General features: G+C 39.2%; 1 protein-coding gene across 7 annotated transcripts in view; it reads right to left on the bottom strand.

The window, feature by feature from the left end:
• The window catches only part of AADACL3 (arylacetamide deacetylase like 3), a 109,354-nt gene that overhangs the window by 6,539 nt on the left and 78,673 nt on the right, over nt 1–24,142 (bottom strand). For 3 of the 7 annotated variants that reach the window (XM_065936055.1, XM_065936054.1, XM_065936057.1), the window contains exon 4: nt 16,430–16,551. The exons of 3 other annotated variants lie outside the window; for them this stretch is intronic. In XM_065936055.1, coding sequence (XP_065792127.1) covers nt 16,430–16,551 — 122 coding nt within the window. Of the gene's footprint in view, nt 1–2,544; nt 2,608–16,429; nt 16,552–24,142 lie in introns of those variants that run through there. One more of the 7 variants, XM_065936061.1, reaches the window with a different exon arrangement.

Below are 24,142 nucleotides of genomic sequence, written 5' to 3' on the forward strand. Positions count from 1 at the left end.
ACCTCAGCCTGCATGTGTGGTCTCTTCCCAGGGAGGCCTTTCTGGACCATTCTAGTCATCATGGCCATCCTAAGCACCTGCTGCTATTTTTATGAGTGATAATTGCATAGTGGTTATGTTTTTGTAAAGGGATGGTGAGGCAGAGGGAGGTCTTGTTTTTTAGAGATACCTACAGAAATATTTTTAGATAAAATAATACGATATCTGGGATCTACTTATAAGGAAATGGGAATGAGGGAAAACGTAGGGGCACAGATGAAGTGAGATTGGTTGAGAATCAATAATCATGAATGCTATGGGTTGAATGTCTGAGGCTTCTTTATACTATTCTGTCTCCTTGGGTTAAGTCTGTAAGTTTGCATGATAAAAAATATAAATAAGTAATGTGGGCTCTCTGCCGGGCACCCTCTTTCCAGTGGTTCCTCATCCTTTCTGTACCAAGGGCATTTTGGCTTTTAGCAAAGTCTGTGGCCTTTTCACAGAATACATTCCAATATATAAAATAAAACACATAGGATTATTACATTTTACTGAAATATAGCTATCAAAATATTAGAGTAAATGTATGCTATAGTAGTATACCTTCAGTACTTCCTTATTAGCATACTAAATAGAAGATCTAGTGGCTGGTCTAATACTATCATAATTTCAAAAGAACAAGGTACACATGTGATTGTTTGCAATCTGCTATGCCTGTAACAGGCTCTGAGAATATCCATGATTCCTCTTGCTGACAGAGTTGAGGGTTCTGCTATCCCAATGGTGATTTGTTCCCTTCATGCAAGATGGAAGGAAATACCCCATTTGCATTAGAGGTTAAGTGAAAATGGGGCAATTTCCACCCCATCCAAACTCATGGACTCCTTGCATTCTGTTACCCTTGGGGGTTCTAGGAACTCCAGGTTAAGAAACTACTATACTCTACTGTAGCCCTACTGTTTTACTCTCCTCACAGCACCTGCCACTCTGTCATTTGGTTTATTTGTAGCAAGTTTGCTTATTTATTGCTGACTCCCCACCCCACACTTCCAGGAGTGTTCAGACTGCTTGCAAATCACCTCTCTCTGGGGCTTTCTTTCTTTCACCCATCACTAATCCTCAGAGCTGGGAAGGGAGAGTGACACATAGCAGTTACACAACTTTGTAGAAAAAAAAAATTTTTTTAATAGCAATAAGGCTAATATTTATGGACAGTTTACTCTGTACTGGGCACATAAAGTCCACTCTGGGTAGATTAACTCATTACGTACCCACTAAGTGCTATGAAGCTGGGGTCTATTACTTTCCCTGATCCTGCAGATGAGGAAATTGAGTCACTGTATTTGGAAACCCAAAGTGTAGACTATGAGAGTCAAGGTCAGGAAAACCACAGGACTGAACCATCCCATCTCGTACAAGCTGACCCCATAGGTAAGAAAATTGGCCCCCGAGTTCTCCTCCATCAAGGTTACATTGAGAACAAGTGCTTGCCATCACTTTTCATGAAGTAAGAGACTTATATGTATCTTCTGTATCCAATCTCCATCAGCCCTTTGGAAAATCATAGCAAATCCTAATTGGCAATATTTACACAACCCTTGCCATGATCTACTTACAAGTATTTGATTAAATTATACAAACCAGCAACAATGAGCAGAATCTGACTCTATTACAGAGTTTTCCATCTCTCAAAAGCAACAAAATATTTTTCTAAAAAGTCACATTCTGGAGTTGCACTCATCTCTACTCATTTACTCATCTGCTGCATCTTTTTATTTTGTGGTTGGCTGGTTCTAGGTAGCAGGTAGTCAACAGAGGCCCCAAATTCAGAACAATTATCCCTGTCTTCACCACTCCACAGAATGGTGGATGCCATGGAGAAAATAAGACAGGGGTGGAATTTCTCTGTTATCTGAGGAAGTGAATCATCTTTGGCTTAATCATTTTGATTAAGTGAATCAATGTTGTGGCTCTTAGCTGAGGCCAGCTTGAAAAACGTCAGGAAGAGGTTAAGAGTCATGTTATCCAATAGAAAATCTTCAGGTTTGGTAATACACTGTCAGCCTCCACAGCCATGATGTGACTGTTAATTTAACTGAAAGTACTGGTATGTCCTTTTTCTAGTTAGTTAGTGTTGGTTGCTCAGTCATGTCTGACTCTTTGCGACCCCGTGAACTGTAGCCCGGCAGGCTCTTCTGTCCATGGGATTCTCCAGGCAAGAATACTGGAATGGGTAGACATTCCCTTCTCCAGGGGAGCTTCCCGACCCAAGGATCAAACCCGGGTCTCCTGCACTGGCAGGCAGATTCTTTACTGTCTAAATCACCAGGGCAGCCCGTTGTTTTGCTAATCCCGCTCTTAATTCTCTGGAAAGAAAGTGAACTTGCTCGGTCATGTCCAACTCTTTGCAACCCCATGGACTGCAAAGGTCTGCCAGGCTCCTCCGTCCATGGAATTTTCCAGGCAAGAGCACTGAAGTGGGTTGCCATTTCCTTCTCCATGGGATCTTCCTGACACAGGGATATTATTCTCTGGAGGAGGGGACAAACAAAACACAAAACTCACCCATGTTATCAAAAGCTGAAAGATGCCGTTGAGGACCCGCAGTCTCATTGGATGGCTGATGGCAGCCGGGATGTCTGTGGTGAGGAAGTGGTTGCCAAAAACCCATAGTCCAACACCCACGAAGGCCACGCAAACTGTAGCAAGGAGCAGGAGGAGGAAGGAAATCAACATCCTGCTGTTTCTACCATGGGAGAGGCCAAGAGGAGACTGTGCTCAGGACAGGACCATTTGACACAGCTGGGAGCTGGCAGGCTTGCTCCACTTATACTTGCACCGCCTGCACTCCCCACCTTCCCAGGTGTTGCAAGCATTGGTCCAGCTAGGTGAGTCACAAACTCAAGTGAGGGCCTGGTTCTAGGACAAGGCCCGTACAAAGGAGGAAGCGGCTTGTGTAACCTGACCCAGCTGGAAAGGAGAGCTCCAAAGTCCAAGCTTGCATCTAGCACTGCTACTAGAAATGGCCTTGGCTAAGTGACTGCAAGGAGATCAAACCAGTCAGTCCTAAAGGAAATCAGCTCTGAAGATTCATTGGAAGAACTGATGCTGAAGCTGAAGATTCAATACTTTGGCCACCTGATATGAAGAGCCAGCTCATTGGAAAAGATCCTGATGCTTGGAAAGACTGAAGGCAAAAAGAGAAGAGGGCAGCAGAGGATGAGAGAGTTGGATGGCATCACTGACTCAATGGACATGAGTTTGAGCAAACTCTGAGAGATAGTGAAGAACAGCAGAGCCTAACATGCTGTAGTCCATGAGGCTGCAGAGTCGGATGCAACTTAGAGGCTGATCAATAACAAAGTGACTGTGGACATCACCCACACTCTTCCTTCCAACAACACTCTGATCATATCACCACCTCCTAATTCCACTCTGGTTGCACTTACTAATCCTCAACCTGCCAGAGGCCCCAGGGCATTGGCACTTACTATTCCCTGTGCAACATTCTTCCCTGAGACTTCAGCTGGCCTCAATTGCTCCCCTACTATGAGTCTCTGCTCAAATGTCACCTTCTGAGTGAGGCCAACCCTGGTCACCTTATTTAACACTGTAAGTCCCCACCAGTATTCCTATACCCACCCTGGCCCACCTGCATGCTCTGTTGCTATGGCCTTTATCATTGTCTGGGATACCACATGCTTCACTTGTTCACATATTACCTTGAATGTAACCTATGTGAGGACAGGAATTTTTGTCTTGTTCCTTGCTTTCTCCTCAAAGGCTAGATCAAGGTTTGGTACTTAGTGGATGCTCAGCAACATCTACTGAATGAAAGAATGAATGAATAGGCTTTGTCCTTTTCATCATAAAGCAGAGAAGAAAAAACTGAACTCATCTGTCTTTCCAGACTGGGTCAGAGATTGATATCAGCATTCAGAATCTTCCGTAACAACACTATCCCTCATCCTCTGTAATAATGATGATGTCTGCCATGTCTCCCACCTCCCCCACCCTCATGTCAGGGCAGTGGTTTTTAAACAAGGGGATTTTACCCTGCCCCCTGGACACATCTGGTCATGTCTAGAGACATTTTTGGTTTTTGCCATTCCATGGGGTGGGAACTGGCACTGACATCTTGCGGGTGGACCCCAGAGATGTTGGGAAATATCGTACAGTGCACAGAATGGTCCCCAGAACGAGGAATATTCTGGTCCAATGTATCAATAGTGTTGAGGTTGAAAAACCCTGAGTTAGTAAGACTTGGAGTTATATCCTGCTGAATGCCAGCATTCTGATAATGAGCAAGTTATACTCTCTGACCCCCCATTTCCAAATCTATAAAATGGGAAGGATAATAATAGCACCCCCATGGAGCTGTTGGGTGCAACAAAGGCACTGTGTCTGTAAGCACCTAGCCTGAGCCTGGGTGTTTTGTTGTTCAATTGCTAAGTCATGTCCCACTCTTTGTGACCCCAAGAACTGCAGCACTCCAGGCTTCCCTGTCCTTCACCATTTCCCAGGGTTTGCTCAAATTCATGTCCATTGAGTCAGTGATGCCATCCGACAATCTCATTCTCTCTCATCCCCTTCTCCTGGGTGTGGTAACACTCAACAGATTTCAGAGAGCAAGGCTGAGACAAGGTCTATAACAAAAGACAAAATAGGACATTATATAATGATAAAGGGATCAATACAAAAGGAGGAATATCATTCATTAACATATATGCACCTAATATAGTAAATAATTAGGCAAATATTTACAGACATAAAGGAAGAAACTGATAATAATATTATAAAATTAGGGGACTTTAACAGCCAACTTACATCAATGGACAGACCACCCAGACAGAAGATCAATAAGGAAGTAGTGACACACAAATTGGAAGTTGAAATGAATGTCTACAGGACATTCCAACCAAAAACAAGAGGACACACATTCTTTTCAAGTGCATATAGAACATTTTCTAGAACAGATCACATACCAGGGGGAAAAAACCAAGACTCAACAAATTAAGATTATAGAAATTACGTTAAGTATTTTTCTGAACACAATAGTATAAAACTGGAAGTCAAATACAGGAAGAAAATGGGGAAATTGCAAACATGTGGAGACTAAACCATATACTACTAAAAAATGTGATCTTAGAGAAAATGCTTTAATTTTTCACTGTTGAGCATGATGTTAGCTTTTAGGCTTTATTATGTTAAGGTAAGTTCCCATTACACCAACTTTGTAGAGAGTTTTTATCATGAATGAATGATGACTTTTGTCAAATGTTTTTTCTATATCTATTGACATGATCATGTGATTTTTATTAATGTTATGTGGTGTGTCACACTGACTGATTTGCAAATACTGAACCATCCTCGTATCCCTGGAATAAATCCTACTTGATCCTAATGCATAATTCTTTCAGTGCATTGTTAAATTTGATTTGCTAACATTTTGTTGAGCAGTTTGCATCTATGCTCATCAGGGATAATGGCCTATAAATTTTTGTGTGTAACTTTGGTTTTGGTATCTGGGTAATGCTGGCCTCGTAGAATGAGTTTGGAAGCATTCATTCTCTTGATGTTAACTCTTTAAATATTGATCAAGTTCACCCGTGAAGCTTTTTGGTCTTTGACTTCAGCTTATTGATAGTTTTTAAATTACTCATTCTGTTTCATTACTATTAATGAGTGGTAATAAATAATAAATAAGGAATAATGAGTAGTAATAAATAATAAAAATCTGGTCTACTCAGATTTTTCTGTTTTTCCTGATTCAGTCTTGGAAGATGATATGTTTCTTCTAAATGGCCCAAATTGTTGTCATATAATTGTTCTCAGTATTTTCTTATGATTGTTCGCATTTCTGTGATATTGGTTGTAACTTCTCCTCTCACTTCTAATTTCAGTCCTCTCTCCTTTGTTCTGGTGCATCACCATTTCTTTTCTCTTGTTTCTATCTTTCTCCAAGCAATTTTCAACATCTGACATACTGTGTATTTCTACATATTCACTTGCTATGTCTCATCTATGAAATTAAAAGACACTTGCTCCCTGGAAGAAAAGTTATGACCAACCTTGACAGCATAATAAAAAAGCAGAGACACAAAGGTCTGTCTAGTCAAAGCTATGGTTTTTCCAGTAGTCATATTTGAATGTGAGATCTGGACTATAAAGAAAGCCGAGCACCAAAGAACTGATGCTTTTTAACTGTGGTGTTGGAGAAGACTCTTGAGAGTCCCTTGGACTGCAAGGAGATCCAACCAGTCCACCCTGAAGGAAATCAGTCCTGAATATTCATTGGAAGGACTGACGCTGAAACTGAAGCTCCAATACTTTGGCCACCTGATGCAAAGAGCTGACTCATTTGAAAAGACCCTGATGCTGGGAAAAATTGAAGGCGTGAGGAGAAGGGGACAACAGAGGATGAGATTTTTGGATGGCATCACTGACTCAATGGACATGAGTTTGAATAAACTCTGGGAGTTGGCGATGGACAGGGAGGCCTGGCGTGCTGCAGTCCATGGGGTCACAAAGAGTCTGACATGACTGAGTGACTGAACTGAACTGATGTCTCCTCAGAATTATCCAGTGACTTCCCTCCTCACCCTTAAGAAAAGCCAAACTAATCACAGTGGCTGAGAAAACTACCATGAACAGTTTCAGTTACCCCCCCCCCAACCTCTTTTCATCCTATTTATCTCCTCAGTCACTCTGCCACTCATATTGGGCTCCTTGTTGCTCCTTGAAGGCATCGGGCTGCTTCCTGCCATAGAGCCTTTGTACTTGCTCTTTCTTCTGTTCATTAGGTTCATCTCACAGATACCTGCATGGCTAGCACTCTCATTTCTTTCAGAATTTATGATCAGATAGGTCTTCCTTAACTTCCTATTTGTAATTCCATCAATTTCCCTCTGCACTAGAACTCCTCATTCTCTTTTTACTGCCTAGCATATATCACCTTTAATCATACCATGATTTATCTTATTTACTTCATGAATACTGTAAGTTTCATGAAAACAGGTGTTTTTGACTCTCTTAAAATCATGTAAAGTGTCTCAGTAAACAGTGGTTGAATGAATGAACAGAAGACTGAAAAATAGGAAATGCAAAGGCGAAGTTGTAAGGGATTTTAAGAAAATATTAAAATTCTAATTTGGCCTGGTTCCTTCTGAGATGCCTGATTGCATTGCTACAGTATTGTGGATACAGTGGTGTGGCATTTCCTGCCTTAAATGCTAGCTCAATGCTGATTTTGCTAAAGGGAAGGAACCATTACATTTTACATGGTGGTAATGACTAACTTTCCCTCTATCTCCCAGATAATATTGTTTTGGGCCTTCACCACCACCAAAGGATCACTTCCAGATTTCTCAGCTGGGCTTTTCCCTTTGACAACCCAGGGGATTCTACTCCTACAGACTTACGCATTTCCTGATTGCTGTTCACTCTCACATAACAGACATTTGGAGGCAGAGGAAAGGGAAGTCAAAGTTTCAGTTAATGACCTCTGTTGCTTTGGTGTTTAGGAGGCAAAATCATCTGTTGAGAGAGGGTTGAGCTAGGATAGAGATGATGAAATATGAACCATCACTGATGAGATTGGGAAAGATGACTGATGACAGAAAAGAGAGTGGTTGAGCAGGATAAATGTGTTTGGGAAAAACACAGTATTTAAGATGTTTGAAGCAGGTTTAGAAAAATGCATCATTTGTGGTTTAAAATTTAAATGATTAACAAAATACATTTTAAAATTTCAGCCTCACCAATATCTTTAAAAATGTATATGTAGTACATATATACAATGGAATATTACTCAGTCATAAAAAAGAATGAATTTGAGTCAACTCTAGTGAGGTGGATGAACCTAGAGCCTACTATACAGAGTGAAGTAAGTCAGAAATAGAAAAACAAATATAGTATGTTAACACATATATATGGAATCTAGAAAAATTATATTGATGAACCTATCTGCAAGGAAGGAATGGAGACACAGTTGTAGAGAATGGACTAGTGGACACAGTGGGGGAGGGAAAGAGTGGGATGAATAGAGAAAGTAGCATCCACACATAGACTATCTTGTGTAAAACGGATAGCTGATGAGAAGTTGCTATATAACAAAGGGAGCCCAATCTGGCGCTCTGTGATGGCCAAGAGGGGTAGGGTGTGGGCAGGGGATGGAGGCTCAGGAGGGAGGTGATATATGTATAATTATGGCTGATGCATGTTGTTGGATGGCAGAAACCAACAGAACGTTGTAAAAATTAAAAAACAAAAAATGCATGTTAAATATTGATATATATTTTTTCATACCGAAATACTTTAATGGGAATATCCAATCCTCACAAAGGTAAGGAAGCAAGAATATGTACATAAAGCTGTTAACCTTTCAGAACGCAATTCTATATGTATCAGAAGACTTAAAAATGCTTTATACCTTGAATGTTAGTAGTAACTATTAGGTTGGTGCCAAAGTACTTGCGATTTTGCAGTGTTGAAATTTGTGATTTGCTATTGGAATATATTCTTAAATAAATGTGGGTTATGTTATACATCTTTTTAATGCACACTTCTTGTTTTATGTTTTTTTGTTAATGACTTATTACTTGCTATTTATTTTAAATTTATTTGAGACTATAGAAAAGATGTTAGATAAAAAGCAAATTCCAGTAATTTTTTTATTCAAGTTCAAAATGGGTTATAAAGCAGCAGAGACAACTCACAACATCAACAATGCATTTGACCCACGAACTGCTAATGAACACAGAATGCAACGGTGGTTCAAAAAGTTTTGCAAAGGAGACAAGGGCCTTAAAGAAGAGGAGTGTGGTGACCAGTCATTGGAAGTTGAAAACAACCAGTTGAGAGGATCACTGAAGCTGATCCTCTTAGAACTACAGGAGAAGCTGCTGAAGAACTCAATGTCAACCATCCATGGTCATTTAGCATTTGAAGCAAATTGAAAAGGTGAAAAAGCTCAATAACTGGGTGCCTTGTGATCTGACCAAAAGTCAAACAAACTGTCATTTTGAAGTGTCATCTTATCTTATTCTACGCAAAATCAACAAACCATTTCTTGATCAAATTGTGACGTGTGATGAAAACTGAATTTTATATGACGACTGGTGATGACCAAGTTCAGTGGGGTTGCACCAAGAAGAAGCTCCAAGGCATTTGCCAAAACCAAACTTATACCAAAAAAAGATCATGGTCACTGCTTGGTGGTCTGCTGCCCATCTGATCCACTACCGCTTTTGGAATCCAGGTGAAACCATTGCATCTGAGAAGTTGCTCAGCAAATCAATGAGATGAACTGAAAACTGCAATGCCTGCAGCTGGCATTGGTCAACAGAAAGAGTGCAATTCTCTATGACAACACCCAACTGCACATCACACAACAAATGCTTCGAAAGTTAAATAAATTGAGCTAAGAAGTTTTGCCTCATCTGTCATATTCACTCAACCTTTTGCCAACTGACTACCATTTCTTCAAGCATCTTGACAACTTCTTGCAGTGAAAATACATTACAACCAGCAGGATGTAGAAAATGTTTTTCAAGAGTTTGCTGAATCCTGAAGCATGGATTTTCATGCTACAGGAATATATAAACTTATTTCTTGTTGGCAAAAATCTGTCGGTTGTAATGGTTCCTATTTTGATTAATAAAGATATGTGTGAGTCTAGTTATAATGATTTAAAATTCATGGTTCAAAGCTGCAATTACTTTTTCATCAACCTAATAAATATGCTCTGGGTCCTTTGGCCCAGTAATTACACATATTAAAAATATATTAAGGAAATATTGCAAAATACTAAAGAAAATTGTCTTATATATCAAGACAATCACTGTAGCACTTTTATAGCATTAAAATATTGGAAAACAACAAGTATACAGCAACAAATAAATAATTAAAAGGATAGGAACTATGATGCACACTTTTAAAATTACATCTAAAAGAACTACAAAAATGATTATACTGTAATATGAAAGAATAAAAGTAGAGTGAAAACAGACTATTCTAAAACACAATCATAATTTAAAAAAGGAAACAATACAACATTAAATACAGTTGTATATTAGAGAAGAGGTGAGAAGAGTCTTCCTTCTTCATATGACAACTAGAGAACAAACTTCAGAGCTATAACAAATTAAATGTAATCTGGGCAATTTGTTCAGTTCAATAAGCAAATATTGAGCCTAATAAATGCCAGGCAGTACCCTAGGTTCTATTATGTATAAATGGCATTTTGTGCTAAAGCTAAACAATTTCAAAAGGAAAACATGTGTTTCAAACATGAGACATTTGAGTCTTGACAAGAAAGGAAGGGAAAAAGGAGAGATAGAGGCAGAGAGGGAAGGGAAAAGGAAAGGTAGAAATTAGAAGTATTTTATTGAACTATCCCAGAGTTACAATATAGTTCTGCACTTCCTCAAAAATGCCATCATCCAAAGAAGCAAAGAATATACAGTGGAGAAAAGACAGTCTCTTCAATAAATAGTTTTGAGAAAACTGGACAGCCACAGGCAAAAAAGAAAAAAAGAAAGAAACTAGATCACTACCTCACACCATACACAGAAATCAACTCAAAACGGATTAAAGACTTGAATGTAAGAACTGAAACTACAAAACTCCTAGAAGAACACAGAGGCTGCATGCTCTTTGATGTAAGTCTTAGCAATATCTTTCTAAATATGTCTCCTCAAGCAAGGGAAACAAAAGCAAAATTAAACAAATGGGGCTACACTAAACTAAAAAACTTCTGTACAACAAATTGAAAAGATAACCTACCAAACAGAAGAAGATATTCACAAGCTATATATCTAATAAGGGATTAATATCCAAAATACAGAAAGAACTCATACAACTCAACAACTAAAGAGCAAACATTATCCAAAGGGCTGAGGGCCTGAAAAGGCATTTTTTCCAAAGAAGACATACAGTTGACCAACAAGCACATGAAGAGACATTTAACATCACTAGCTATCAGAGAAATACAAATGAAAACCACAGTAAGATACCAACTCATCCATATTAGAATGGCTATTATCAAAAAGACAAGATATAATAAGTGTTGGTGATGATGTGAAGATAAGGGAACCCTTGTACACTGTTGATAGGACTGTAAATTGATGCAGCCACTATGGGAAACAGTGTGGAGGTTCCTTAAAAAATTAAGAATAGAACTACCATATGATCCAGTTACCCCCCAAACAAGGTATTTATCCAAGAGTATGAAAACACTAATGATAAAGAAACTGCCTGCCAATGCAAAAAACATAATAGATACAGGTTCAATTTCTGGGTTGCCATGATTCCCCTAGAAGAAGGCAACCCACTCCAGTATTCTTACCTGAAGAATCTCATGGACCGAGGGGTCTGGTGGGCTATGCTCCATAGGATTGCAAAGAGTCAGACACACTGAAGCAACTTAGCACACAGCATGAAAACACCAGTTTGAAAAGATACATGCATGCACCCTTATGTTCATCACATTAGGTATGATTGCTGAGATATGAAAATCACTGAAGTTCCCAATGAATGAACAGATGAAGAAGCGTATGTGTATCTACTCAATCATTTAGTTGTGTCCTACTCTTTGCGACCCAATGGACTGTAGCCCACCAGTCCTCTGTCCATGGAATTTTCCAGGCAAGAATACTGGAGTGGGTTACCATTTCCTGCTCCTGGAGATCTTTCCAACCCAGGAATCGAACCCATGTCTCCTGCATTGCAGACACTGGCAAACAGATTCTTTACCACTAGTGTCACCTGAGAAAAACTGCAAGATATCATTATTTTTATGACTGAGTAGTAGTTTGTTGTGTGTGTGTATACATATATATGTGTGTATGAAGTCATATATATAAACACACACACAATGGAATACTACTCAGCCATAAAAACAATGAAAGCTTACCATTTGCAACAACATGAATGGACCTTGAGAGCATTATGCTAAGTGAAAAAAATCTGATGCACAAAGACATATAATGTCACTCATATGTATAATATTACATAAAAATGAATAAGTAAAAATAAATGGACAAACCAACCCAAATAAAAAGAAACGCATAAATATAGAGATTAGAGTAGTGGTTACCAGAGGTAACGGGAGGATGTGGAGGGTGAAATGGGTAAAGAAGTCAACTACATGGTGATAGATGGAAATTACACTGTATACAGAAGTAGAAATATAATAGTGCTATACTGTATACAGAGGTGGAAATATTAATGCTGAATATATGAAACATATAATGTTACATAAATCAGTAATACCTGAATAAAAAATAAATCTAATTTTTAAAATGATTTTTAAAATGCCATCATCACCTGCAGTCCTGAAATCAGTCCCCAAACAAATGTCATCAGTGATATACAAATTCTAGACACCATTTCTCTAATGATATTTGCTCCAAATCTACAGATAGGTTCCCATTCACACGATTGTTTAAGGATAGGGAAATAACACTAGCACTCAAAAATCAGAAAAATAAAAACATAAAAAATAAATAGACCCAATTTGGAGAAAAATATGGACATCCTCAAAAATCAACCCACCTTGTTGATCAAAAATGTTCATAATTATTCAAAACTAACTCAATATACTCAAAAATAATCATTAATGGATTTATATTGATATTTATGGTCACATAATTTTCATTTTATGTCACTTATTATTAATATTAAATAATTGCTATTGTTGTTGTTCCGTTTCTAAGTCATGTCCAACCCTTTACAATCCCATGGACAGCAGCACACCAGGCTTGCCCGTCCTTTACTGTCTCCTGGAGTTTGTTCAAACTCATGTCCATTAAATTGGTGATGCCATCCAACCATCTCATTCTCTGTTCATTCTCTGTTGCCTCCTTCTCCTCCTGCCCTCAATATATCTCAGCATCAGGGTCTTTTCCAATGGATCAGCTCTTCACCTCAGGTGACCAAAGTATTGGAGCTTCAGCTTCAGCATCAGTCCTTCCAATGGACATTCAGGGTTGATTTTCTTTTAGTATTGCTAGTTTGATCTCCCTGCTGTCCAAAGGACTCTCAAGAGTCTTCTCCTGCACTACAATTCGAAAGGATCAATTCTTCAACTCTCAGTCTTCTTTATGGTCCAACTCACACATGTACATGACTGTATATGACTACTGGAAAAACCATAGCTTTGACTATACAAACCTTTGTTGGCAAAGTGATGTCTTTTTATTTTTAATATGTTGTCTAGGTTTGTCATAGCTTTTCTTTCAAAAAGCAAGCGTCTTTTAATTTCATGTTTGCAGTCACCATCTGAAGTGATTTTGGAGCCCCCCAAAATAAAATCTGTCACTGTTTCTACTTTTTCCCCTTCTATCTGCATGAAATGATGGGACAAGATGCCATGATCTTAAGTTTTTGAATGCTGAATTTTAAACCAGATTTTTCCCTTTCCTCTTTTCATCCTCATTAAGAGGTTCTTTAGTTCCTCTTTATTTTCTGTCATTACAGTGGTGTCATCTGAGTATCTGAGGTTGTTGATATTTCTCCCAGCAATCTTGATTCCAGCTTCTGATTCATCCAGACTGGCATTTCCTATGATGTACTCTGCATAGAAGGTAAATAAACAGGGTGACACTATATAGCCAGATGGACTCTTTCCCAATTTTGAACCAGTCCATTTTTACATGTCTGTCTCTAACTGTTGCTTTTTGACCTGCATACAAGTTTGCAGATATTGGCAATTTGATCTCTGGTTCCTCTGACTTTTCTAAATCCAGCTTATACATGTGGAAGTTCTTACTTCACGTACTGTTGAAGCCTAGGTTGAAGGATTTTGAGCATTACCTTACTAGCATATGAAATGAGCACAAATGTCCAACAGTTTGAACAGACTTTGGCATTGCCCTTCTTTGGGAATGAAAATGGACATTTTCCAGTCCTGTGGCCACTGTTGAGCTTTTCAAACTTGCTGGCATATTGAGTGCAGCACTTTAACAGCATCCTCTTTTAGGATTTGAAATAGCTCAACTGGAATTCCATCACCTCCACTAGCTTTGTTTGTAGTGATGTTTCCTAAGTCTCACTTGACCTTGCACTCCAGGATGTCTGGCTCTAGGTGAGTGATCACACCATCATGGTTATCTGGGTCATTAAGACCTTTTTTGTACAGTTCTTCTGTGTATTCTTGCCACCTCTTCTTAATCTCTTCTGCTTCTGTTAGGTCCATACCATTTCTGTGCTTTATTGAACCCATCATTGCCTGAAATGTCCCCCTGGTATCTCTAATTTTCTTGAAGAGATCTCTAGTCTTTCCCATTCTGTTGTTTTCCTCTATTTCTTTGCATTGATCACTGAGGAAGGCTCTCTTATCTCTCCTGGCTATTCTTTGGAACTCTGCATTCAAATGGGAATATCTTTCCTTTTCTCCTCTGATTTTCACTTCTTTTCATTTCACAGGTATTTGTAAGGCCTCCTCAGACAACCATTTTGCCTTTATGCATTTCTTTTCCATGAGGATGGTCTTGGTCCCTGTCTCCTGTACAATGTCACGAACCTCCGTCCATAGTTCATCAGGCTCTCTATCAGATCTAGTCCCTTAAATCTATTTCTCACTTCCACTGTATAGTCATAAGGGATTTGATTTAGGTCATACCTGAATGGTCTAGTGGTTATCCCTACTTTCTTCAATTTAAGTCTGAATTTGGCAATAAGGAGTTCATGATCTGAGCCACAGTCATTTCCCATTCTTGTTTTTTGCTGACTGTATAGAGCTTCTCCATCTTTGGCTGCAAAAAATATAATCAATCTGATTTCAGTGTTGACCATCTGGTGATGTCCATGTGTAGAGTCTTCTCTTGTGTTGTTGGAAGAGGGTGTTTGCTATGACCAGTGTGTTCTCTTGGCAAAACTCTATTAGCCTTTGCCCTGCTTCATTTCATATTCCAAGGCCAAATTTGCCTGTTACTCCAGGTGTTTCTTGACTTCCTACTTTTGCATTCCAGTCCCCTATAATGAAAAGGACATCTTTTGGGGGTGTTAGTTCTAAAAAGTCTTGTAGGTCTTGATAGAACTGTTCAACTTCAGCTTCTTCAGTGTCACCTGTTGGGGCATAGGCTTGAATTACCGTGATATTGAATGGTTTGCCTTGGAAACAAACAGAGATCATTCTGTCATTTTTGAGATTACATCCAAGTACTGCATTTCAGACACTTTTGTTGACAATGATGGCTACTCCTTTTCTTCTAAGGGATTCCTGCCCACAATAGTAGATATAATGATCATCTGAGTTAAATTCACCCATTGCAGTTCATTTTAGTTCGCTGATTCCTAGAATGTTGACATTCACTCTTGCCATCTCCTGTTTGACCACTTCCAATTTGCCTTGATTCATGGACCTAACATTCCAGATTCCTATGCAATATTGCTCTTTACAGCATCGGACCTTGCTTCTATCACCAGTCCCATCCACAACTGGGTCTTGTTTTTGCTTTGGCTCCATCCCTTCATTCTTTCTGGAGTTATTTCCCCACTGATCTCCAGTAGCATATTGGGCACCTACCGACCTGAAGAGTTCCTCTTTCAGTATCCTATCATTTTGCCTTCTCATACAGTTCATGGGGTTCTCAAGGCAAGAATACTGACGTGGTTTGCCATTCCCTTCTCCAGTGGACCACATTCTGTCAGACCTCTCCACCATGACCTGACCATCTTGGGTGGCCCCACACAGCATGGCTTATTTTCACTGAGTTAGACAAGACTGTGGTCCGGTGATCAGATTGGCTAGTTTTCTGTGATTATGGTTTTAGTGTGTCTGCCCTCTGATGCCCTCTTGCAACACCTACCATCTTACTTGGGTTTCTCTTACCTTGGACGTGGGGTATCTCTTCACGGCTGCTCCAGCAAAGCGCAGCCGCTGCTCTTTACCTTGGAAGATGGGGTATCCGCCCCTCCTGACCTTGAACATGGAGTAGCTCCTCTCAGCCCCTGTCCCTGTGTTCCCTAATAGCTCAGTTGGTAAAACAGTATGATACGGGCATAAAAGCAGATCACCGTGAGCAATGGAACTGAATGGAACTGAACTGGGTTCCATTTAGAGACCCCAAATATAAACTCACCCATACATAGCCAACTAATACAACAATGGAACCAAGAATATACTGGGGGAAGGATAATCTCTTCAATAAATGCATTGCTCAAATAAACAAAAACTCTTTGGTAACTTCATTAATTTCAAAATATTAAAGGAGTCCTCAAACTAAAAAGTTTGAGAATCACTAATATATACATATAAATAAATCTCTTCCCCTTACCTATTTATTCCTCCAGTCACCAGTTTCCCTGACCAGAGGCAGCCCCTCTTGATAGTTTCCTATGTGTTACATGCATATGTAAGTAAATGTGTCATGTATTTTTTCTTTTTATAAATGGCAGTTTATTATTCACACTGACCAAAATTTCTGAAATAAGGAAAAGTAATTACCATCATTTCATCACACTTTTCAACTCCTCCTTCTCCATGTCCTTGGAAACACATTGTGTGTCTACTCTTCCAGAAATTACTGAGTCTTTCAAAGACACATACACTTCTCTTTGGATGCCCATCTGCCAATGACAGGGTAATAAAAATGTATATCATATCTATGATTATAAGAAAATTTCCATTTTTAATATTTTAATATCACCTTATCTTTGAGCTAATAAGACAGTTCTAAGTAATTAGAACACTAAGTCACTTTCTTCTCTTTAGGGCTGTAGTAACAATGCCAGCATAACCAGAATGTAACCCAAAGAGATGTATGAAATCTAGCCAAAGAAAATATCCTTCTTTAACTGTCTCTGGTACATTCTTTTTTTTTTTTTTTTCCCCATTTATTTTTATTAGTTGGAGGCTAATTACTATATAATATTGTAGTGGTTTTTGGTCATACATTGATATGAATCAGCCATGGATGGGATTCCCCATCCCGATCCCCCCTCCCACCTCCCCCTCCACCCGATCCCTCTGGATCCTCCCAGTGCACCAGGCCCGAGCACTTGTCTCATGCATCCAACCTGGGCTGGTGATCTGTTTCACCATAGATAATATACACATTTTGATGCTGTTCTCTGGAAACATCCCACCCTCACCTTCTCCCACAGAGTCCAAAAGTCTGTTCTGTACATCTGTGACTCTTTTTCTGTTTTGCATATAGGGTTATCATTACCATCTTTCTAAATTCCATATATATGTGTTAGTATACTGTAATGGTCTTTATCTTTCTGACTTACTTCACTCTGTATAATGGGCTCCAGTTTCATCCATCTCATTAGAACTGATTCAAATGAATTCTTTTTAATGGCTGAGTAATATTTCATGGTGTATATGTACCACAGCTTCTTTATCCATTCGTCTGCTGATGGGCATCTAGGTTGCTTCCATGTCCTGGCTATTATAAAAGTCTCTGGTACATTCTTAATTATTTCTAGCTTAACGTTTCTATTCTTTCTTTAATCTGCACATAATCTGAAATTTAACCCTTCCATTGAGATTTTTTATTAAAGTTGATTTATAATGTGTTAATTTCTGCTGCCCAGCAAAGTGATTCAGTTATATAAATACATACATCCATTTTTACATTTTTTTCCATTATGGTTTATCACAGGATATTGAATATAGCTCCTTGTGCTATTACAAGGGAACTCCCATAAATCTATCAGCTGATTTCTCTCCAATGAGTTTACTATCAATTACTCTATACTGTTCAGAAAACTATTTGATTTTTTTTCAAATAGCTAATCTCTTCTATTTGTAAGGCCCTGTTTCTCTTTTATACTTTTTTTCTTTCATTGGTTTATTTACTCAATTGGATATATTTATTTTATAAATTTGAATAATTCTAGTATCTGAAGTTCCTGGGAATTAACTCCCGTGATTTGTCTTGCAGGACATGGATTGAGGTTATGTCCTTCCAGACAAATGTTGCATTTGCTTCTACCAGGTGTCAAACGATTCATGTTTATGGTAATTTATTGGTTTGGTTTTTACTAAAGTATGTGGAAAATATAAATTTGAACCCCTAAACCATGTAAGAATAATCCTGTATTTACCATTCACCATGAAGTACTTTTTTTCAGTCGGTACCGGACTAAGAAAGTTATTTTCTAGTCCACCCTGTTCACTGTTGCTGCCACTGCAGATATCTGCTTTGTACACACCCCTAGTAGGCATAAGGCCATGTCTCCCTTTCTTGTAAGGCCATTAAAAACTAAGCACATTGGTTACTGAGACCTACAAACCCTTTCTAGTTTTCATTTTACTCTTGAGTTTTGGCCCTGGGAATTTCCCCTCTTTTCTTGCAAATTCTTGTAACTATGCATTGAAAAGAATGCCTGTTGTGGTTTGTCCAGTATTTCTAGATTTTTTGCATTGGAAAAGGTACCAGATACTCTAGCCCACCATACTGCTAGAAACAGAAGTCTTCATCATACCTTGCTGATCAAGGTTATGTAACCTAAAGACAAAACCAAATTTATCCTCCAAATTATTTCTCAAATCTAAATCACCATATTTCTCCAATGTTGTAAGACAATGGAAAGGCAGAATCCCTTCTCAAATTTATTATTATCAACCTAATTTCCATATTCCTCTTATGAAAAACTGTAAATTGTAGAATTAGTCATGCTTTCCTCTTCCCTTGACTACTAAAGAGTACATAATCACAGTCAATGTTAAAAATCTATATTCAGCATTTCTTTTCTCAGCCTTCCAGGCAGTTTCACCATCCGAGGCTTCTTGCTCTGGCCTTCCCCTGTGAAGCACCTGGTCTCAAGGGCCTCTTTTTCTCCCTCCTTGTTTACATATCTCCAGCCTCAGCTTCAAATCAGCTTTTCTCTCTCCCTCATTTTCTCTCACTCTTTCTCCTGCTTCTCCTCCCTCTCTCCCTTCTTCCCTCCCTCCAGTTGACTCCAGATTAGGTCTCTCTCTGGTTCCTTTTCTAAATGAACATATAAAAATTCATCTAGATGTTCAACTTATCTAAGGCTTTCCCATTTTTCCATTTTCCTTAGAAAGCAAAACAAAAAAACTCCTATACTGTCTCAGCTCTACATACTGAGAAGTACTTCTCATCCTCTTAAATCTCTTAGGGGACTTTAGGAAAAGATTAAATCTACTATGACCTTGTTCATTCTTGAACTTGAACTGGTAGTTCATCTCCTTCCCTTCCCACCACACTAGAAAGCCAAGTTTTATCTCGCTCTCCCTACAATTCTGACAGCTTCTCCTTCTTGTTCTACCTCAGTCTAACTCATACCATCCTGGTGACCCAGCTGGAATGTCTAAACCAACCCCTAAATGAAGTGAGGATGATTACTAATTACCATAAAAGATATATAGTAATCAGTGGCCTGATGTTCAGAGATGCCTAACTCTGACATACAGACCATGGGGTTTCCAAGGATAAAATTTAGAGTTTTGAGTGACTTTTATTACAAAGACAGAAATAAAAATATGAATTTTACAAACAAATACTTAATATAAACCAGAATATTCTAGTATCAAAACCTTTCAATTTCATGACTTTGCCCAAGTGGGCTGCAAGCCATTTACCTGAAAAATACCCCCAAATCTTTGGGGAATGTTGGCCACAAATGCTGAGCTAACATTAATTCCTTATAACCAGTAACACCACTCTGCAGTGTACCAGTCTGAGCAGGTGCTTATGTAAGTCAGGTGATAAGGAGTTCTAACCCAGTGTCAACTCATAGTACCAGAACTTTCCAAGTTTACATAGAGGTTTAGTGGGGTTCAGCCACATACACAATTCAGACAGATGGTCTTGACAAGACCTTACATTTTTAAGGCTGCATCTTTGAAATGGCTCTAACTATGGGATGGCGTGGGTAGAACATATTGGGGTGGCCAAAAAGTTTGTTCAGATTTTTCTGTAAAATGTTAAAAACCTAAACAAGATTTTTGGCCAATCCAACATATTCCAAGTACAGGGCAGGAAGTGAGGAGCTTTTGATTGTCGAGGTCTAGCTCTTGGGTCAACCAGCAGCGATGTCCTCCTCCACTTATACAAAGATCTTTGTTTTGTTCACTGATGTATCCCAAAAAACCTAGAACAAACTCTTCTGTAAAGTTTCAGATGGCAGATATCTTGTGGACTATACAGCTATTCAACTTGGCCTTCATAATTAGAAATCAGCTACAGATAATACATAAGCAAACAGGTGTGGCTGGGTCCAATAAAACTTTATTTATGGATATTAAAACCTGAATTGAATATAGTCTTCACCTATCACAGAATATCTTTCTTCATTTTATTTTTTCAACCACTTAAATATGTACGACAACAAAAAAATTCTTAGTTCACAGGCTCAACAAAAATAGGCAGTAGGCAGGATTTGGCCATGGGCCAGTTCGAAAACCACTGACCTAGAACATTGTAAGGGTGCTAATTGGAAGCTTTTATGCCAAAGTACTCAAGGGTACTTGAAAGTGCTACATTATTTTAAGTATATTAGGCATTACTTATACAATCATGCTTATGTTGTTACTATGTTTTCCAAGTGCAGAGGAAAATTTAACTCACTTTATACACTGTGAACTATGATATATTTAAATTAGTGAGACTAGAATAAGGATGTCCTCAGTAAAATAGTAGATGGTAAACTCTCCAAACCCTTCCAGTGTTGTAGGTCAGTGGTTTTCAAACTAACCCAAGTTTATCCAGCCTACTGCCTGTTTTTATATGTCCTGTGAACTAAGAGTGCTTTTTACATATCCAAGTAGTTGAAAAAATAAAAAGAAGAATATTCTGTGGTATGTGAAGACTACATTAAATTCAAGTTTCAAAAGTAGATGGTAAACAATTCTGGCTCCAAACAATTCATCCATCTCAAATTATACCTAACCAAGAAGACCAAGTTCCCAGCCTGAGCCTTGGATTTGATTTTATTACTGTTTAAAAAGCAGGTACTATCTGGAAGTCCAGTGGTTAGGAGTCGGTACTTTCACTGACTATGGGCCCAGAGTTAAATCTCTGGTTGGGGAACTAAGAGCCCACAAGCCACAAAGCATGGTCAAAGAAAAAATAAAGTTAAAAATAGCAACTAACAGGATCAGGAACTAAGCCAGTTATGATGACATGTACATTTCTGATTGACTCATACTGAAAAATAAGAGTTAGTTAATCTCAGTGGCATAGAAAAGGCTGCATGGAGCAAAAATATATACTACTGAACCTGGAGGATTATGTCAACATATTTTTAGCCTGTGGGCTGCATGAAGTAGAGAGCTCTGCTAAGGAGGTGGGGCCAGTTCCATTCCCACACTGGCTGGTTAGTTCAGGGATTATAGACACATTCTGCTCTCCTAAGACTAAAGCAAACATTTCTCAGTCCCAGCCAGGCACACTTAAAAGAAACAGGACCTTGGCATATAGTAGGTACTCAGGAAATATTTAAATGAATGGATGAATATATGGATAACTTTGAACTATTAGAGTAAAAAAACATGCATTCTAGTAAAGAGGCCATTAGCAAATATTATTTACTCTGTTCTTGTCTTTTCTGTTATGGGAAACATAAGAAGTATAAGCCCCACTGATTGGCCGCTTACTCATTCACTAATTTCACAATCACATTACGAAATACATATGTTACAGAAACTCTTCAAGGAGCTGGGCCTACAAAGCTAAGACACCAGAGGGGTGTACACTAACTCTCATGGGTTCTAGGCACTTCTGTCTTCATGGGTCCCTTCCTCCAATAAAACAATATTAAAAGTTTTACCTTGTGTTAATATAAACACAAACATACTCAGACTGGATTCATTATTATACTCATGTGTGCAATGTGTGCTAAGTCACTTCAGTCCTGTCCAACTCTGTGACCCTATGGACTGCAACTTATCACGCTCCTCTGTCCCTGGGATTCTCCAGGCAAGAATACTGGAGTGGATTGCCACGTCCTCCTCCACAGCATCTTCCTGATCCAGGGACTGAACCCACATCTCTTATGTCTCCTGTACTGGCAGGCGGGTTAAGATCAGCTCCACCTGGAAAGTCCATTATACTCATGGTTATCATTATTTTCATTATTTCTTCTGAATTTAAATGAAATTAAGACTACAACAATGGGGTGGGCCCCCGAAAGTATCGTGGACCCTGGGTATCGTGTCCACTGAGCCTTATAAAAGGGTCAGCCCCACAACAGTCTCTGTCTTCCTGCCATCTCTCCTGAATGATTCAGTCTAAACATTAATTGAAGGGGCTGAGCAAGATAGGTGGGTGGGATTCCAGAGTGTGGGAGTCCTGCAGGGTAATTTTAGAGAACTTCCAAGGTGGGAGGGAGGGCCTGTGGTGACGGGGTAAGGAAGGCAGCTGTGTGGAGGGACAGTGACAGCTGTGGGAGGCATTAGGATCTGAGCAGAGTGAGGAGCAAATCTAGTTGTGAATCGGGGTCACCATAGCGATGGCAGGAGAGCTGAGCGGGAGCACAGGAGGAGAGGGACCTCACCGCTCAGTGCAGGCTGCCAAAGCCTGAGTGGACTAAGGCAGATGTCCACGCAAGGGTGCTAGGTGGAGGCAGTGGCCCATTAAGAAGCCACTGGGGATCAAGAGGGACTCTGGGAAGGCTAGGGGAGCAGAATAAACAGGCAGGTGTGGGGCCAAGCAGGATGCGGAGGACATTAGCACAGTCCGGTGTGGGATGTCAGAGCCTGGGCAGGGTGGATCAAGGGAAGTACTGTCAAACTGGGGACAATGTGATAACAGATTTGATAAATACTGATGAAAACAGATTTAGTTCAGTTCAGTCCAGTCGCTCAGTCGTGTCCGACTCTTTGCGACCCCATGAATCACAGCACACCAGGCCTCCCTGTCCATCACCAACTCCCAGAGTTTACCCAAACTCAAGTCCATCGAGTCAGTCACGCCATCCAACCATCTCATCCTCTGTCATCCCCTTCTTCTCCTGCCCCTAATGCCTCCCAGCATCAGGGTCTTTTCCAGTGAGTCAACTCTTTGCATGAGGTGGCCAAAGTATTGGAGTTTCAGCTTCAGCATCAGTCCTTCCAATGAACACCCAGGACTGATCTCCTTCAGAATGGACTGGATGGATCTCCTTTCAGTCCAAGGGACTCTCAAGAGTCTTCTCCAACACCACAGTTCAAAAGCATCAATTCTTCGGCACTCAGCTTTCTTCACAGTCTAACTCTCACATCCATACATGACCACTGGAAAAACCATACCCTTGATTAGACGGGCCTTTGTTGGCAAATACTCAATAAATAAAATAGGAATCCATGAGGCCACACTGATATAAATGAATGAATCTGTTAACTGATTGATTTATAAGGAAAAGAGAAAGCTTTTCCCCATAGCAGAATGCCAACTGATAAATGTAGAATGAATAAGCTAAATATGAAAATCACTATCTGGCAATCAACTTAATAATATTGATTCAGACAAGAATAATCAATGGATGCCAAAACTGACGGGTGAACATTTCATGCAGAATGGAATATTCAAATAGTCTCAAAGTACCTCCCACAAAATACTAACTATAAAGGGGGAAAGAACACTTCAACAATAAGGAAGGGTGATCAAAGCGAATGTCACCATTAATAAAAAAAACTGGAATTGTGCACCACCTATTGGAGGCAGTGAGAAGATCATCATTGCTGTGATATTCCTGCCAAAAAAAAAATAATAATAATTTTAAAGCCTGACTGAAATGTAATTACGATATCAGACAAATTCAAACTTATGTACATTCAACAAAAATAACTGCCTTGCAATTTAGTAAACTGTGAGGGCTCCGACAGTCGAGGAAAGCTTGAGGAAGTCCCCTATTTGAAGAAAGCTAGACATGACAACTAACTGCAATACACAATCCTGGACTTGTGGGTGAAACTTGAAGGTATCTGCAGATTATATTGCATTGATTATATCAATGTTATTTCCTGATTTTGATGACTGTGTTATCATTAGGTAGTAGGATGTCCCTGTGAGCGATATACTAAAATATTGGGCGGGGGTGTGGAGTGATAGGGTATTAATGCCAGAAATTTCCTCTTCAGTTGTTCAGGAAACAAGGTTATTATACTATTCTTGAAACTTTAGTTTGAAATTATTTCAAACTAAGAAGACAAAATTAAAACCAAGGACTACAGAATTTGTTAACTATTGTGTATTTCTCGAAAAAC

Source organism: Muntiacus reevesi, chromosome 5 (assembly GCF_963930625.1).
Source record: "Muntiacus reevesi chromosome 5, mMunRee1.1, whole genome shotgun sequence".
In the NCBI taxonomy this organism is placed as follows: Eukaryota; Metazoa; Chordata; class Mammalia; order Artiodactyla; family Cervidae; genus Muntiacus; species Muntiacus reevesi.